The sequence below is a fragment of the Trachypithecus francoisi genome, unplaced genomic scaffold (genome assembly GCF_009764315.1).
Source record: "Trachypithecus francoisi isolate TF-2019V2 unplaced genomic scaffold, Tfra_2.0 Lachesis_group2, whole genome shotgun sequence".
Taxonomy (NCBI): Eukaryota; Metazoa; Chordata; class Mammalia; order Primates; family Cercopithecidae; genus Trachypithecus; species Trachypithecus francoisi.
In genome coordinates this window covers 152,698,505-152,715,879 of record NW_022681465.1, presented here as the reverse complement: position 1 = coordinate 152,715,879, position 17,375 = coordinate 152,698,505, and the positions used below count along the sequence as shown (strand labels likewise).

Sequence of the window (17,375 nt, the reverse complement as noted above, 5' to 3'; positions counted from 1 at the left end):
TCCTACCTCAGCCTCCCGCGCAGCTGGGATTACAGGCATTCGCCACCACACCCGGCTAATTGTTTTTTTTTTTTTTTTGTATTTTTAGTAGAGATGGGGTTTTGCCATGTTGGCCAGGCTGGTCTCGAACTCCTTGGGTGATCCGCCTGCCTCGGCCTCCCAAAGTGCTAGGATTACAGGCATGAACCACTGTGCCCAGCCTCTAATAGCTAACTTCTTTTTTTGTATTTCTTTCTTTTTTTTGAGACGGAGTTTTGCTCTTGTTGCCCAGGCTAGAGTGCAATGGTGAGATATTGGCTCACCACAACCTCTGCCTCCCGGGTTCAAGCGATTCTCCTGCCTCAGCCTCCCAAGTAGCTGTGATTACAGGCATATGCCAACACACCTGGCTAATTTTTTTTTTTTTTTTGAGACGGAGTTTCGCTCTTGTTGCCCAGGCTGAAGTGCAATGGCACGATCTTGGCTCACCGCAACCTCCGCCTCCCAGGTTCAAGTGATTCTCCTTCCTCAGCCTCCCGAGTAGCTGGGATTACAGGCATGCGCCACCATGCCCAGCTAATTTTGTATTTTTAGTAGAGACAGGGTTTCACCATGTTCGTCAGTCTGGTCTCGAACTCCTGACCTCAGGTAATCCACCTGCCTCGGCCTCCCAAAGTGCTGGGACTACAGGCATGAGCCACCACACCTGGCCTCTAATTTTGTATTTTTAGTAGAGACCAGATTTCTCCATGTTGGTCAGGCTGGTCTAGAACTCCTGACCTCAGGTGATCCGCCCACCTTGGCCTTCCAAAGTGCTGGGATTACAGGCAGGAGCCACCGCTCCTGGCCTCTAATAGCTAACTTCTAATAGTGGTATCATCTTACAGAGTCTAGAATGTTTTGGGATAATCTTACATTTTGAAACTATACCTTAGGAAATACCAGAAAAAGGGATCATACTGATGCAGCTAGGAAATCAATAACAGGTTATTCAATACTCCTTCATCAGCCATTCTCATAAAACACAATGAGCTCTCCTATAGGGTTGCTGAGATCCAGAAATAGGGAGTTCCCAAACTGCTTGGGCTGTACTCTCTATTCAGTAGTACTTTTCACCACAGCAGTCATCTGCCTATTTATATTAATGAGACTGTCCTCCTTATCATTTAATCTCCAGCTGTATGACAGCTGTCAGCTGTGGGAACACCTTTGCCAAGGGAAAGCCTCTAAATACTAAAATGTTTGCAGCACTAGGTTAACAACCAAGAGGGGAGATCAAACTCCAGGAACATACAGTGTGCTTGCAATTTCAGTAAGATAACAGAAGGTAAAGCAGGGCCTGTATGATCCACGTGGGGTGAGTGGGAAGAAAAATGACCCCAAGGCAAGATCAATTATGTAAGATCTGAAAATTCTTCACACTCTTTAAAAATTTATAATATTGTTTCTATACATATATCCAATTTACATACAATAAATCTTTAATGTTTGGTTCCATGAGTTTTTTACTTATTTAAGTTTTTTGATATGGAGTCTTACTCTGTCATCCAGGCTGGGGTGCAGTGGTGTGATCTCGGCTCACTGCAACCTCTGCCTCTCGGGTTCAAGCGATTCTCGTGCCTCAGCCTCCTGAGTAGCTGGGATTACAGGCGCCTGCCACCACGCCTGGCTAATGTTTGTATTTTCAGTAGAGACGGGGTTTCACCATGTTGGCCAGGCTCGTCTTGAACTTCTGACCTCGGGTGATCTGCCCACCTCAGCCTCCCACCAGAGTGCTGGGTCGAGTCACCGCGCCCCGCCAAGGTTCTGTGAATTTTGACAATTGTATAAACTTGTGTAACTCCAACCAAAACAATAGATAGAACATTTCCATTACCCTAGAAAATTTCCTTGATTGCCTTTTTTTTTTTTTTTTTTTTTTGAGAGGGAGTCTCGCTCTGTCGCCCAGGCTAGAGTGCAGTGGCCGGATCTCAGCTCACTGCAAGCTCCGCCTCCTGGGTTTACGCCATTCTCCTGCCTCAGCCTCCCGAGTAGCTGGGACTACAGGCGCCCGCCACCTTGCCCGGCTAGCTTTTTTGTATTTTTTAGTAGAGATGGGGTTTCACCGTGTTAGCCAGGATGGTCTCGATCTCCTGACCTCGTGATCCGCCCGTCTCGGCCTCTCAAAGTGCTGGGATTACAGGCGTGAGCCACCGTGCCCGGCCTAATTTTTGTATTTTTAGTAGTGATGGGGTTTCACCATGTTGGCCAGGCTGGTCTCGAACTCCCGACCTTAAATGATGAGCCAGCCTTAGCCTCCCAGCATGCTGAGATTACAAGCGTGAGCCACCACGCCCAGCCGGTTGGTTTTAACTATTTGGGGCACACACTGTGATTTTTTTTCTGACGCAGCTGGTACAGCGCTTGCCTGTAACAATTTGCAATTCACTAAGCTGAGCAAGGTCTGGGCACCTCCAAGGCAGACATGCCAGTGGCTGAAGAGAACACAACATTAAAATCCTCTCCATTTAGGGCCTTCGTCCGGAAGGCCAATCTCACGGCAAGTCGAGCGGCTTTGAGACATCTCCCGCGTGGCGGGTGCCCGAGCTGCAGCCACGCGGCCTCTGGAAAGAGATCTGCTAAGTACCAGGACTTCAGAAGAGTCGTGTGACTTTGGCCAAGTCCCTTCCTCCTTCAGGAACGTTGCAGTGGGCCTAAGTGCCTCCTCCCGGAACTGGTACGGGGACGGTCGTGCGATTTTGACAACATTCGCCTTTTAATGTTTATTGATCTTTTGTAACACGCGCGTCGGTTCCCATCAGAAAGGAAGTCAACGGTAGCGGCGCGGGAGCCTGCAGAACTCGCGCTCTGGCTCTCGCGGGATCTCCGCCCAGGGCTTCGCAGCATCAGCCCCTCCGCGGCCGTGGCGGTGGCGGTGGCGGTGGCGGTGGCGGCGGCGGCGGTGGTGGCGGCGGCGGCGGCGGCGGCGGCGGTGGCGGTGCGTAGCTTACTCACAGGGGCGGCCCGTATCCCTCCGCCGCCGGCGCGGCTCGGCCCTCCCTCCCCTGGCCGCCAATCCCCGCGCCTCCCGACCTGCTCCTCGGTCGGGCCCACCCCGTGCTCCGACGGCCCCACCCCGGCGGCGCCGCCCGCCCGCCCGCGCGTCCCTCGGTCCACCTGCAGCAGGCAGGAAGGCAGGCAGTCCCTCCGGCTGTACGACCGAGAGACGCCGGCTGAGCTTGGGCTTTTGCTTTCTGGCGGAGGGATCCGCGGCGGCTGAATAGGCGGCGCTGATCCTGGGAGGAAGAGGCAGCTACGGCGGCGGCGGCGGCGGCTGGGGCGGCTGGGGCGGCGGCGAATAAAGGGGCCGCCGCCGGGTGATGCGGTGACCGCTGCGGCAGGCCCAGGAGCTGAGTGGGCCCCGGCCCTCAGCCCGTGCCGCCAGACCCGCTCTCCTCAACTCTCCATCTTCTCCGGCCGACCGCGATCGCCGAGGCGGCCTCAGGCTCCCTAGCCCCTTCCCCGTCCCTTCCCCGCCCCCGTCCCCGCCCCGGGGGCCGCCGCCACCCGCCTCCCACCATGGCTCTGAAGAGAATCCACAAGGTAAGCGGCCGGAGGTCGGCTGCGGGGCTGACCAGCTGAGCAGGCTGCGGCCTGCACTTCCAGCCGTAGTCTCCGCCGGCCTCGCGGCCTCCTTGGATCCCGCTGCCGGTGCTCGCCCCACTGGGCGGCCTCCATACCCCACTCCCAGTGATGGCGCCCGCGGAGGCCCCGGCGCGCAGCCCGCGCTTAAGGCCGGAGGTGCTCTGGCGGCCTCAGCGTTCCTCCCCGGCTGCCCTTTCAGGCCCGCATGGTGTGGACTCTTAGGGCTTCTCTCCAGTCTGGGACTGCCGCTGCACTTGAGGGCCATTGTCCGGCCAGGATGGCGGGGTTGGGGCCGTGGGGGGCGCTGGGGCGTTGGGCGGCCCCTTCGACAGAGGTCGAAAGGGCTTCTCGCCCCATTTCTGTTCCCTCCTCCCACACCTGCCCTAGCTCCCTCCACAAAACCGCCTGAGCTCGGGCTGACGGAGGAAGTCGTTTTGCCCGATCCACAAGTATCTCTTGAGTTCACTTACCTCTTGGGTGGCAGCACACATCGGTCCACCCTGCTTGTCCAGAAACTGTTAAGAGTTGGAAGTTCAGAAGAAAAAAAAAAGATGACTTATGAGGGAGGAGGGAAGTAGAGGGAGAATCATTTTATTCTTTGAGGTTGCAATATGTAGTTAGAAACTAACACTTCCGTTTTGCAGGATTGGATTTAATAGAAAAGCTGTACATTGGCAAAGGTAGAGATAGAAACCTGAACATTGAAAAAACCACCTGAGAAATTACACAAAAGTTCCTTTCACAGTCTCTTCGCAAAATGGGCTTGACGCTATTAAGTGATACGTTTACGGAGACTGTTAACTGGGAAGGGATTATACTAGATTTTGTATTAAAAGGATTTCTTTGCTCTTTAAAGTGAAGGATTATTTAGTTATCGATAAGGAGGTTTTCCTAATAATACATCTAGAGTATAAGATTGGCTTAAAATTTAGTTTTTTTCCCTTTCTGATGTTGTAACCTGTTAGTGCCACTTTCATGTTTTTTTCCTTGGAAGTAAGGAGGCACCACTATTAATTTCTGTTCGGTGTTTCACCTGGCTACTCAGATTGGCTATATTAAACTGGCAGCTACTTTTTTCTTCAATACATCTTTTTCCTTTTTGTGGAGAATGGGATCTTGCCATGTTGTCCAGGCTGGTGTCAAACTCCTGGGCTCAAGCTAGCCTCCCACCTCTACCTCCCTTAAGTGTTGGGATTACAGGCATCAATTACCCACTGCACACGGCCTATACCTGTAGCTACTTAGTGAGAAGTAGGTACTGGGGTTATCCATTCTGGATGATGGGATGGGTGTGCAAGAGGAAGAGAACCAGTTTTCACCTTGTCTTAAACTAAGTCAGAATACAGATTGATGATTTAAACACCTCAGCTCAGCGGTTGGTCGTAATTTCATTTTTGCTCAGACTTAGTGTGGAATCAGTCCCATTGGTTACTATAATTAGGTTAGCTCCTTAACTTCTTTTGACTTCGATTTCTAACAAATGAAGAAGGGCAGATTTTAGACAATAAATCTTGTACTAAAATGAAATGGTATTTGTTGAATACCATAAAGAAGCTTGAACTTAAGCAAAGATGTCTTAACCATTTAAGGGGCAGGAGCACACAGGAATAGTCATCCAAATAAAATGTATACATATGTATTTTTAAGGCATTTAGGAATTGCTAGGTCCTTATAGAATCTAATTGGGAAGTTATCAAATATTTGTAGAAGATTGTGCTCTTATTTTAAAACCTGAGGAAGAGCAAGTGGGTATAATGTGTGATAATTTACAGATAAAGAAATGTAGACTTTAATCTCTACATTGATTTATGTGTGTAATGGACTTATTCAGAGAGGGAAATATCTCTTCGACACAAAACATACATTTTAATTAATAATACTTGCCCTGGTAATATGGTTTCTTATGAGTTGCTACATATTTTCCAGAATAGATTTTCCCTAAAATATGCCTTTGTAAGATTTTTAAATAACATCAAGTTTAGAAATAATTTGAACTTTTTTTGGGGACAGAGTTTCACTCTTGTTGCCCAGGCTGGAGTGCAATGGCATGATCTTGGCTCACCGCAACCTCCACCTCCTGGGTTCAAGTGATTCTTCTGCCTCAGCCTCCCGAGTAGCTGGGATTACAGGCACGCACCACCATGCTCATCTAATTTTTTGTATTTTTAGTAGAAACAGGGTTTCACCATGTTGGCCAGGCTGGTCTCCAGCTCCTGACCTCCAGTGATCCACCTGCCTCAGCCTCCCAAAGTGTTGGGATTACAGGCGTGAGCTGTCTTGTCTGGCCTGAACCTTTTTTTTTTTTTTTTTTTTTTGAGACAGAGTCTCCCTCTGTTGCCCGGGCTGGAGTGCAGTGGTGCTATCCTGGCTCACTGCAACTTCCGCTTCCCGGGTTCAAGAAATTCTCCTGCCTCAGCCTCCGGAGTAGCTGGGATTACAGGCACCCTGCCGCCATGCCCAGCTAATTTTTGTCTTTTTAGTAGAGAAGGGGTTTCACCATGTTGGCCAGACTGGTCTTGAACTCCTGACCTCAAGTGATTACTCCTGACCTCAAGTGATCTGCCCACTTTGGGCTCCCAGAGTGCCGGGATTACAGGTGTGAGCCATCTCATCTGGCCCGGCCTGAACTTGTAAAATTCGATATTAGCCATTTTCCCCTAGTTTATACCCCTAGAGCCCTTCACAAAGTATGGCTTGACTTCTCTGAGACTGCTGGTGATAAGAAAAATGAAATTTATTTTGATATACCAGTCAAAAAGATTGTGAAAACAAAATGGAGATGAATTTTTTTTTCCAAACTGTTTGTACCACAATGTTAAGTTGAACAGCAGATTTACTAGGCATGGATAAGATCAGTTCTATCTTATCTTCAGTCCTAGTAATGTGTCTGCAGTGGAATCCCCATTGCTTGGCTTCTATAATTGATCTTGATCTTGAACCTTCCCAATTGTTCCCTGAAAAAAAATAATTCTACTTAAATACCTTCTTGACTTATATGTCATGAGTTGCTGCATCTGGGTTCTAATGAAATTTTTCTAAGAAAAACTACATTTGACATGTGACATCTTCAGGAATTCAGTATCTTGTTTCTTTGACAGAGGGACACTATTCATGTCTGTGAATTTGGCAGTCTTTGAAATGCCATGTCTTTTTTGGAAAAAGCTTCTGATGGACTTTATTTTGATATACATCTTCAGGTCCCCTGACCTATGCTATAAAAGAGCATAGCAAAGAGTGTCATTATGAACACTGTGTGTAGTTCTGGGCAGGGATTAGGATCCTTTGGGATTGTTGGTATCTATACCACATGGCCCCACCCTGCTATATTTTGAAGTTTTCTGCTGACTTTTTAGGTCTTCAGCTTTGATTTTGATGCTTTGAGTGCCTGCCTCTAGCAGCACCACCCCCAGCCCTTTTCCAGTTGGCTGCATCTCATCTGTTGTGGGCTAAGAAACCAGATCACAGAGCTTATTAAAATTGTGTCTAAATTAAGATCCAGTAGGCTCTTGACTGAAGAGGGCTTCATGTACTCCGTGAACTGTGGTTTCCTTGGCTGATCAGAGACCTTTTTGACTTGCTTCCTGTTTTTCTTCTTTACTTTTGCTATACAGATGTAGGAGGCTTTTTGGTGCTCTTAGAGTGCTGTAATGTTGAAGTATTTGGTTAGTTTCTCTATTCTTTGGAAGGGTAAAAGGCTAAATATCTTGATTCTTTGAGGAGTTGAAGACTGACCAGAGTTGGATACTAAAAGCTTTTCTTAACAGTAATAGTGCATTGTACATTTTAATGGTGTGCTACTAGTAGCAGGTAACGTTTAGTATACATAGCTTTCAAACAAAGTAATGGCAGGATTGTCACTTGATCTATTTCTGTGATAGAGATTTTTTTTTCTTTTTTTTTGAGACAGAGTCTCACTCAGGCTGGAGTGCAGTGGCATGATCTTGGCTCACTATGAACTCTGGCTCCCAGGGTCAAGCAATTCTCTTGCCTCAGCCTCCCAAGTAGCTGGGATTACAGGCACCCGCCACCATGCTCAGTTAATTTTGTATTTTTAGTAGAGACAAGGTTTCACCATGTTGGCCAGGCTGTTCTCGAACTCCTGACCTCAGGAGATCCGCCCGTCTCGGCCCCCCAAAGTGTTGGGATTACAGGTGTAAGCCGCTGCACCCAGCCTACGGCTAGCTTCTTTTAAGGCGTCTCAAGACAAAGTTCTCAATGAAATAAAGGTATCAGGTCAGGCACGGTGGGTCATGCCTGTAATCCCAGCACTTTGGGAGGCCCAAGTGGGCTGATCGCTTGAGCTCAGGAGTTCGAGACCAGTCTGAGCAACATGACAAAACATGATCTTTACAAAAAATACAAAAAATTAGCTGGGTATGGTGGTGGATGACTGTAGTCCCACCTAGGTGGGAGGCTGAGGTGGGAGGATCTCTGGAACCTGGGAGGCAGAGGCTGCAGTGAACCGTGATCAAACCGCTATGTTCCAGCCTGTGCAACAGAGTGAGACCCTGTGTCCAAAAAAAAAAAAAAAGATTTCAAACGCTGATGTCTATAAAAGCCAGGCAGGTACCAAAGTGAGCAGAGATAATTTGAGGGAGCTAGAAAATGCATGTGCTATCAGATGAGGGCAACTGCTAACCAGCTCCTTGCAAATATTGCCATTGCCAAAATCTGTGGACCCAGTGTTGCCATATCTTTCATTTAAAAAAAAAAAAAAAAAAAAAAAAACAGAGAGAGAAGCCACAAATCCAGATTTTTTTGCCAACCGATTCAAATTAAAAAAAAAATACACGTTTTGGTCGACATCAGTTTAGTATGTGGATTAAAGTAACAAGGGATTGGGGTTCCTTAAGTAATCAGGAGTGTAAAAAGATTAAGTCATTTAAACAATACTTCCTGTATTTTTTTTTTTTTTTTTTTTTTTTTTTTGAGACGGAGTCTCGCTCTGTCGCCTGGACTGGAGTGTAGTGGCCGGATCTCAGCTCACTGCAAGCTCTGCCTCCTGGGTTTACGCCATTCTCCTGCCTCAGCCTCCCGAGTAGCTGGGACTACAGGCGCCCGCCACCTCACCCGGCTAGTTTTTGTATTTTTAGTAGAGACGGAGTTTCACCGTGTTAGCCAGGATGGTCTCGATCTCCTGACCTCGTGATCCGCCCGTCTCGGCCTCCCAAAGTGCTGGGATTACAGGCTTGAGCCACCGCGCCCGGCCTTCTTCCTGTATTTTTAAAAGTTTGAAAGTATTGCTTTATGTAAGATTAAGTTTGTTTTTTAGACAGTCTTTGCTTTGTCACCCAGGCTGGAGTGCAGTGGTATGATCTCAGCTCACTGCAACCTCTGCCTCCCAGATTCAAGCAATTCTCCTGCCTCAGTCTCCTGAGCAGCTGGGACTACAGGCTTGCGCCGCCACACTCAACTAATTTTTGTATTTTCAATAGAGATGGGGTTTCACCATATTGGCCAGGCTGGTCTTGAACTCCTGACCTCGTGATCCACCCACCTCGGCCTCCCAAAGTGCTGGGAATACAAGCATGAGACACTGTGCCTGGTCTTAACGTAGTTTTTAAATACAATTCTAATTAACTTGCCTTTTTTTTTTTTTTTTTAAATGAGACAGAGTCTGGCTCTGTTGCCCAGGCTGGAGTGCAGTGGCGTGATCTTGGCTCACTGCAAGCTCTGCCTCCTGTGTTCACGCCATTCTCCTGACTCAGCCTCCCGAGTAGCTAGGACTACTGGTGCCTGCCGTCACGCCCGGCTAATTCTTCTATTTTTAGTAGAGACGGGGTTTCACCGTGTTAGCCAGGATAATCTCCATCTCCTGACCTTGTGATCCGCCCGCTTCGGCCTCACAGAGTGCTGGGATTACAGGCGTGAGCCAATGTGCCCGCACAAACTTGCTTTTTTTTTGAGACCTCAGTTGATTTGCCCTCCTCGGCCTCCCAAAGTGCTGGATTACAGGGGTGAGCCACTGCGCCCGGCCAATTTGCTAATTTTTATATGGTTTTGTGTGAGGTCTTGGGAAAACCAGTTTTGTAAATACATTGATCCCGTAGAAGTTTATGTATTAATCTTCCATTATGATCTGTTTCATGTTTTGAGTTTTTCTGTAGACTGACAATACACTTTTAAAAATGTCTGAGATTGGGAAGTTACCAAGCATGATCTTTTTTTTTTTTTTTTTTTTTTTTTTTGAGATGGAGTCTCGCTCTGTCACCTAGGCTGGAGTGCAGTGGCGCCGTCTCTGTTCACTGCAAGCTCGGCTTCCCGGATTCACGCCATTCTCCTGCCTCAGCCTCCGGAGTAGCTGGGACTACAGGCACCCGCCACCACGCCCGGCTAATTTCTTTTTGTATTTTTAGTAGAGACGGGGTTTCACCGTGTTAGCCAGGATGGTCTCGATCTCCTGACCTCGTGATCCGCCCGCCTCGGCCTCCCAAAGTGCTGGGATTACAGGCTTGAGCCACCTCGCCCGGCCACCAAAGCATGATCTTAAAGAAAGTAGTTGTAACGCTGAACAGTGCTGTATTTTAAAAAATTGCTTAGGCTGGGTGTGGTGGCTTGCGCCTGTAATCCCAGTACTTTGGGAGGCCAAGGAGGGCTGACCACCTGAGGTCAGGAATTCGAGACCAGCCTGCCCAACATGGCGAAACCCCGTCTCTGCTAAAAATACAAAGGTTGGCCAGGTGTGGTGGCACTCACCTGTAATCCCAGTTACTCGGGAGACTGAGGCAGGAGAATCACTTGAACGTGGGAGGCAGAGGTTGCAGTGAGCCAAGATCTTGCCACTGCACTGCGGCCTGGGCAACAGAGCGAGACTCCATCTCAAAAAAAAGAAGAAAGAAAATTGCTTTAAAATACTGTAGGCTGGGCGCGGTGGCTCATGCCTGTAATCCCAGCACTTTGGGAGGCTGAGGTGGGTGGATCACATGGTTAGGAGTTCAAAACCAGCCTGGTAAAGATGGTGAAACCCTGTTTCTACCAAAAATATAAAAATTAGCTGGGCATGGTGGTGAGTGCCTGCGATCCCAGTTACTGGAAAGGCTGAGGCAGACAATTGCTTGAACCCAGGAGGTGGAGGTTGTGGTGAGCCGAGATCACGCCACTGCACTCTAGCCTGGGCGACAGAGCAAGACTTTGTCTCAAAAAAAAAAAAAAAAGGAAAAGGCCGGGCACAGTGGCTCATGCCTGTAATCCCAGCACTTTGGGAGGCCGAGGCAGGCAGATCACCTGAGGTCAGGAGTTCAAGACCAGCCTCAACGTGGAGAAACCGCGTCTCTACTAAAAACACAAAATTAGCCGAGCGTGGGGGTGCATGCCTGTAATCCCAGCTACTCGGGAGGCTGAGGCAGGAGAATTGCTTGAACCTGGGAGGCGGAGGTTGCGGTGAGCCGAGATCACGCCATTGTGCTCTAGACTGGGCAACAAGAGCGAAACTCTGTTTCAAAAAAAAGAAAAAAGGAATACTGTACTAGAGGTGTGGTACCATATATTAGATTAATATTAGAGGTAAGGACTGATGGAATTCCTATCAAAATGACAAAATGAATTAACAGGTAGTAGTATTGGGAAGTTTAATAAACGGTTGTCTGAATATGGCTATTTAAATTAGTTTTATCTTGGATAGCAGACATACCTTCTTAATCCAAAAGGTGAGCTTCTTCACATAATTTCTAGGTAGTTGTTTTTTCCCCCACTAAAAAAGTGTTATTTCCTTTACAAAAGATCATTGAATTGAAGCACTTTCTTTGGCTCTACTAGGTTGTTATTTAAATATAATTCAAACAGCCATCATTGAGGATAACTGTTAATAAATCTAGGTTTTCTCTGAAGTCTCCCAGTGTGTATTACTGTACTGATGACTGACAAGGAAGAGGTTTTGACAAGGTCCAATTCTGTATATTTCTGCTAAAATATCCTAGGCAGTTCCCAGGATAGGAATATCTGACTCATTCCTCATGCTAGCAAAAACTTTTGCAGCCTTATCCCAGAAATGCAGGAACACACTTGTTTTGTCTGTAGAAATAAAGTTTTGATGGTTAGATTTCCAGACAAACCTTCAAAATCATGTTAAACTATAACATAGGGAAATAAAGTAGTATTTCTGTCTGCAGAGTCAAGTGAGATTTCGGGTAATAAAATCATAAAATGTTAGCACTGTAGCACATCTCAAGGCTGCTGTCTGGAAAGGCTGTGTGACCTACCAGATAAGACTAGGTCTGAATTGAGAACCTGGATTTCTTGACTCTGTCCAGTGTTCTGGCAAGCCATGTGTTATTGTTACATAGCTGTTAGGTATATAAATCCAGAGGATGCAGCCTTTTTTTCTTTTGTTCAAACAATTGGATATTTAAACTATGGCTTGGAACCTGAAGATCTTCCTCAACTTCCCTTTTTATTGTTGGCAGGGTTGCTCATAAGCCCTCTTAAAACTGCAAATTTATTTAGGCTTGACACAGTGGCTCATGCCTGTAATCCCATCACTTTGGGAGGCCAACGTGGGAGGATTGCTTGAACCCGGGAGTTCAAGGCCAGATTTGTCCATAATGGGAGACAAAAACAAAACAAAGCGAAACAAAATTAGCTGGGCATGGTGATGTGTGCCTGTGGTCCTGGCTACTCAGGAAGCTGAGACAGGTGGATCACTTGAGCCTGGATGGAAGATCAAGGCTATAGTGAGCTGTGATCACACCCCTGCACTCCCGCCTGGGCAACAGGGCCAGATTCTGTGTCAAAACAACAACAACAACAACAAAAACAAGTATTGCAAATTTGGTATTCTATTCTCGCTACCACCACCCCCGCCTTTTTTTTTTTGTCTGAAATGGAGTCTTTACCTCTGTTGACCAGGTTGGAGTGCAGTTGTGCAATCTCGGCTCACTGCAACCTCCATTTCCGGGTTCAAGAGATTCTCCTGCCTCAGCCTCCCAAGTAGCTGGGACCACAGGTGCATGCCACCACGCCTGACTAATTTTTGTTTTTTGTTTTTTTTTGAGATGGAGTCTCCCTCTGTCACCCAGGCTGGAGTGCAGTTGTGTGATCTCGGCTCACTGCAACCTCCACCTCCTGGGTTCAAGTGATTCTCCAGCTTCAGCATCCCGAGTAACTGGGACTACAGGCGCATGCCACGACGCCTGGCTAAGGTTTTTTGTATTTTTAATAGAGACAGGGTCTCACCATGTTAGCCAGGATGGTCTCTATCTCCTGACCTCGTGATCTGCCCATCTCGGCTGGTTTCGAACTCCTGACCTCAAGTAATCCACCTGCCTCAGCCTCCCAAAGTGTTGGGATTACAAACATGAGCCACCGCCCCCGGCTTTCTGCATATATCTTTTATCAGAGTCAAATGGATTTTTTTTTTTTTTTTTTTTTGAGGCGGAGTCTCGCTCTGTCGCCCGACTGGAGTGCAGTGGCCAGATCTCAGCTCACTGCAAGCTCCGCCTCCTGGGTTTCCGCCATTCTCCTGCCTCAGCCTCCCAAGTAGCTGGGACTACAGGCGCCCGCCACCTCGCCCGGCTAGTTTTTGTATTTTTAGTAGAGACGGGGTTTCACCGTATTAGCCAGGATGGTCTCGATCTCCTGACCTCGTGATCCGCCCGTCTCGGCCTCCCAAAGTGCTGGGATTACAGGCTTGAGCCACCGCGCCCGGCCGGATTTTTTTTTTAAGTGAAAGCGAGTTTATTAAGAAAGTAAAGGAATGTCTACTCCCTAGGCAGAGCAGCCTTAATATCTAAAAAGATTAAAAACCACCGTCTTTCTACCTTAAACATTATTTTAATCTCAGCAGATAAACAGAGTATCTGTTCTGCAGAGAAAAAAGAAATCTTACACGTGAGTTCTTAGGGATTTCCTTCAAGGTATTATAACAACAGACTGGCCGGGTGCGGTGGCTCATGCCTGTAATCCCAGCACTTTGGGAAACCGAGGTGGGTGGATTGTGTGGTCAGCAGTTCGAGACCAGCCTGGCCAACGTGGTGAAACCCCGTCTCTACTAAAAATACAAAAATTAGCCAGGTGCGGTGGCTGAGGCAGGAGAATTGCTTGAACCTGAGAGGCGGAGCTTGCAGTGAGCCGAGATTGCACCACTGCACTCCAGCCTGGTCGACAGAGCAAGACTCCGTCTCAAAAAAAAAAAAAACATTTCAGCTATCCTCTTTAGAGTACTCACTGTGCATCAGGAATTACTTGATCTTTTCAGCAATCTTTTAATAATTCTTTTCTCCCCAGGTTAGATAAGGAAACAGTGGGAGAAATAAATTTGCTTAAGATTATATGGTTATAGTAGGAAGAACTAGGATTCAGATACAGGCGATCTTGACTGTAGAGCTGTTGTCTCACCAGGTTTACTTGTTTTAGTCATTGCCCTTCTCCCCTCTAATCTCTAGAGAAACGTTACTTTTCCCTTTGCCATACTTAATTTTTGCTTTCCATCCTTTTCTCTCTCTCTCTTTCCCTCTTTCCTTCCTTCCCTCCCTCCCTCCTTCCTACCTTTTTCCTTTTCTTGTTTTTGCTCTCCGGTAATTGTCCTTGTTTTCATACTTCCAATCTCTTCTCCACTAACTCCTCTTAGCATCCAAACTTATTGAAGGTTTTCCCCCATTAAAAAAAAAAAAAAAAAAAGGCAGTAAAATAACTTTTTAAACTTCCTCTCCCCAAGAAGAGCTACTTCCTTCTTCATCTTTATCCTTCCCATCTCTGACATTTCAGTCCCAAAATTATTGAAAGAATAGTCTTCACTGTTGTGGAACTATTTAGTAAGTTCACTAATGATTATTTAATTGCCACATTCAGTGGATACCTCAGTTTTTGTTTAATTTTTGTAATAGTTGGCATCGTTTTTATTCAGTTCTTTTGGCTTCTGATAAACTGCTTTCTTCTTCCTCATATCTGGTGTTTCCCAACTTTATTAGAATGCTTATCAAAGTAATATTATTAATGGAATACAAGCCAAAATGTATGAAATCATGCATACTTGTATTGAAATTGAGAGCACTGGCCAGATATGGTGACTCATGCCTGCAATCCCAGGACTTTGGGAAACCAAGGCAGGAGGATCACTTGAGCTCAGGAGTTCAAGACCAGCCTGTGCAATATAGCAAGACCCTGTGTCTACAAAAAATTAAATGTGCCTGTAGTCCCTGCTACTCAAAAGGCCGAGGTGGGAGGATTGCTTGAGCCCAGGAGTTTAAGGCTGTAGTGAGCTGTGATCATGCCACTGCATTCCATGCATTCCAGCCTGGACCACAGAGCGAGATCTGTCTCTTAAAAAAAAAAAAAAAATTGAGAGCACAAATTATCTCAGATACATTAATAAATACATGCACCACTATGCCTGGCTGTGTATTTTTAGCAGGTTTCACCTTGCTGGCCAGCTGGTCTTGAACTCCTGGCCTCAAGTGATTCACCCACCTAAGCCTCTCAAAGGGCTGGGATTACAGGTGTGAGCCATCATGCCCCACCCAATCTCAGATAAATTAATTAAAATATATAATCAAACTATGTCACAAACAAAATTATTAAGAACTATCAAGATGAGGCTGGGCGAGGTGGCTCACGCCTGTAATCCCAGCTCTTTGGGAGGCTGAGATGGGCGGATCACAAGGTCAGGAGATCGAGACCATCCTGGCTAACACGGTGAAACCCCATCACTACTAAAAAATACAAAAAATTAGCCGGGCGTGGTGGTAGGCACATGTAGTCCCAGCTACTTGGGAGTCTGAGGCAGGAGAATGGCGTGAACCCGGGAGGTGGAGCTTGCAGTGAGCGAGATCTGGCCAGTGCACTCCAGCTTGGGTGACAGAGCGAGACTCTGTCTCAAAAAAAAAAAAAAGAAAATTTGTTTCAAACAGATACATGGTAGCAAAAGAAAGAATACAGACTGCATATTTTGCAGTTAGACTGCTGCTGACATTAATTATCCCATCATGGATAGGTCACCCTAATTTTTCTGAAAAATAAATGCCTGTTCTTTGCTCATGTTTATTTTAACATAATATGACACCTTGGGTTTAAGAATCAAAGGACTCTGCTTTCAGTTTAAAATGTCTTTCTCGGCCGGGCGCAGTGGCTCAGGCCTGTAATCCCAGCACTTGGGGAGGCTTAGGCGGGCAGATCATGAGGTCAGGAGATTGAGACCATCCTGGCTAACATGGTGAAACCCCGTTTCTACTAAAAATACAAAAAAATTAGCTGGGCATGGTGGCAGGTGCCTATAGTCCCAGCTACTTGGGAGGCTGAGGCAGGAGAATGGCGTGAACTCGGGAGGTGGAGCTTGCAGTGAGCCGAGATCTTGCCACTGTACTCCAGCCTGGGTGTCAGAGTGAGACTCCATCTCAAAAAACAAATAATAATAATAAATAATAATAAATGTCTTTCTCCTAGATATAAGTCAATTGAGGATGGGTTAGTACACTTGAAATATTTAATATATAATAAGCTTCAGTTAAATAACTTTTTTTTTTTTTTTGAGACAAAGTTCATTCTTGTTGCCTAGGCTGGAGTGCAGCTGCGTGGTCTCGGCTCACTGCAATGTGCGCCTCCCAGGTTCAAGCAATTCTCTTGTCTCAGCCTCCCAAGTATCTGCAATTACAGGTGACCGCCACCACGCCCAGCTAATTTTTGTATATTCGATAGAGATGGGGTTTCACCATGTTGACCAGGCTGGTCTTGAACTTCTGACCTCAGGTGATCCACCTGCCTCGGCCTCCCAAAGTGCTGGGATTACAGGCGTGAGCCACGGTGCCTGGCAATAACTTCTCAAATATATATTGAATTATGATAAGAAACATAGGATAGATCTGTGATGGTCAAATAGACAATGCTGGAAACTAAATGATGTTTATACCTCAGAACACAGATGGAAAGTCAAATGTAGGCATCATTTGCTTTCTTGTGTGCAAGTTTCTTAAGGCAAATTACTGCTTTAAAACTACAAAAATATGTAGTATTTCTTAAAAACGTGTTAAAAGTGATAGAATTGACCAGGCGCTGTGGCTCTTGCCTGTTATTCCCAGCACTTTGGGAGGCCAAGGCGGGTGGATCACCTGAGGTCAGGAGTTAGAGACCAGCCTGGCCAACATGGTGAAACCCCAGCTGTACTAAAAATACAAAAATTAGCCAAGCGCGGTGGTGGGTGCCTGTAGACCCAGCTACTTAGGAGGCTGAGACAGGAGAGTCGCTTGAACATGGGAGCCGGAGGTTTCAGTGAGCCCAGACTGAGCCACTGCACTCCAGCCTGGGCAACAGAGTAAGACTCTGTCTCAAAAAAGAAAAAAAAAAAGCATGCCAGGCATGGTGGCTTAAGCCTGTAATCCTAGCACTTTGGGAGGCTGAGGCAGGTAGATCACCTGAGGTCAGGAGTTCAAGACCAGCCTAGCCAACATGGTGAAACCTCGTCTCTACTAAAAATACAGGAAAAAAAAAATTAGCCGGGTGTGGTGGGGGGTGCCTGTAATCTCAGCCACTCAGGAGGCTGAGGCAGGAGAATTGCTTGAACCTGGGAGGCGGAGGTTGCAGTGAGCTGAGATCGCGCACTGCAGTCCAGCCTGGGCAACAAGAGTAAAACTCCATCTCAAAAAAAAAAAGTAAAATTTGAAACAAAAATATTACTGTCTTTATTACTATAATATATATTAGTAATTAGTATCTCCCGGGGAATGCTGCTGTAGTTGTAACACTTGTAGTTGGTCCTTCCCAGAATCATGTTCTCTTTGATCTTTGTTCAGCACCTTTGCTTATACAGAGAATCTCTTCTCACCCCTCTGCCACCTCCTAAATTC

General features: G+C 46.7%; 1 protein-coding gene and 1 long non-coding RNA gene across 3 annotated transcripts in view; both read left to right on the top strand.

Annotated features, from left to right (window-relative positions):
* Nucleotides 1-2,949: 2,949 nt before the first annotated feature.
* Nucleotides 2,950-17,375, top strand: part of UBE2D2 (ubiquitin conjugating enzyme E2 D2) — a 68,283-nt gene continuing 53,857 nt past the window's right edge. For both annotated transcript variants that reach the window (XM_033181038.1, XM_033181037.1), the window contains exon 1: nt 2,950-3,561. In XM_033181038.1, the coding sequence (XP_033036929.1) occupies nt 3,538-3,561 (24 nt within the window). In that variant the 5' untranslated portion in view covers nt 2,950-3,537. The remainder of the gene's footprint in view (nt 3,562-17,375) is intronic.
* LOC117065775 lies at nt 10,449-16,709 on the top strand. Its single transcript, XR_004430035.1, has 2 exons — nt 10,449-10,513; nt 16,628-16,709. It is a non-coding gene; the product is annotated as an uncharacterized LOC117065775 (long non-coding RNA).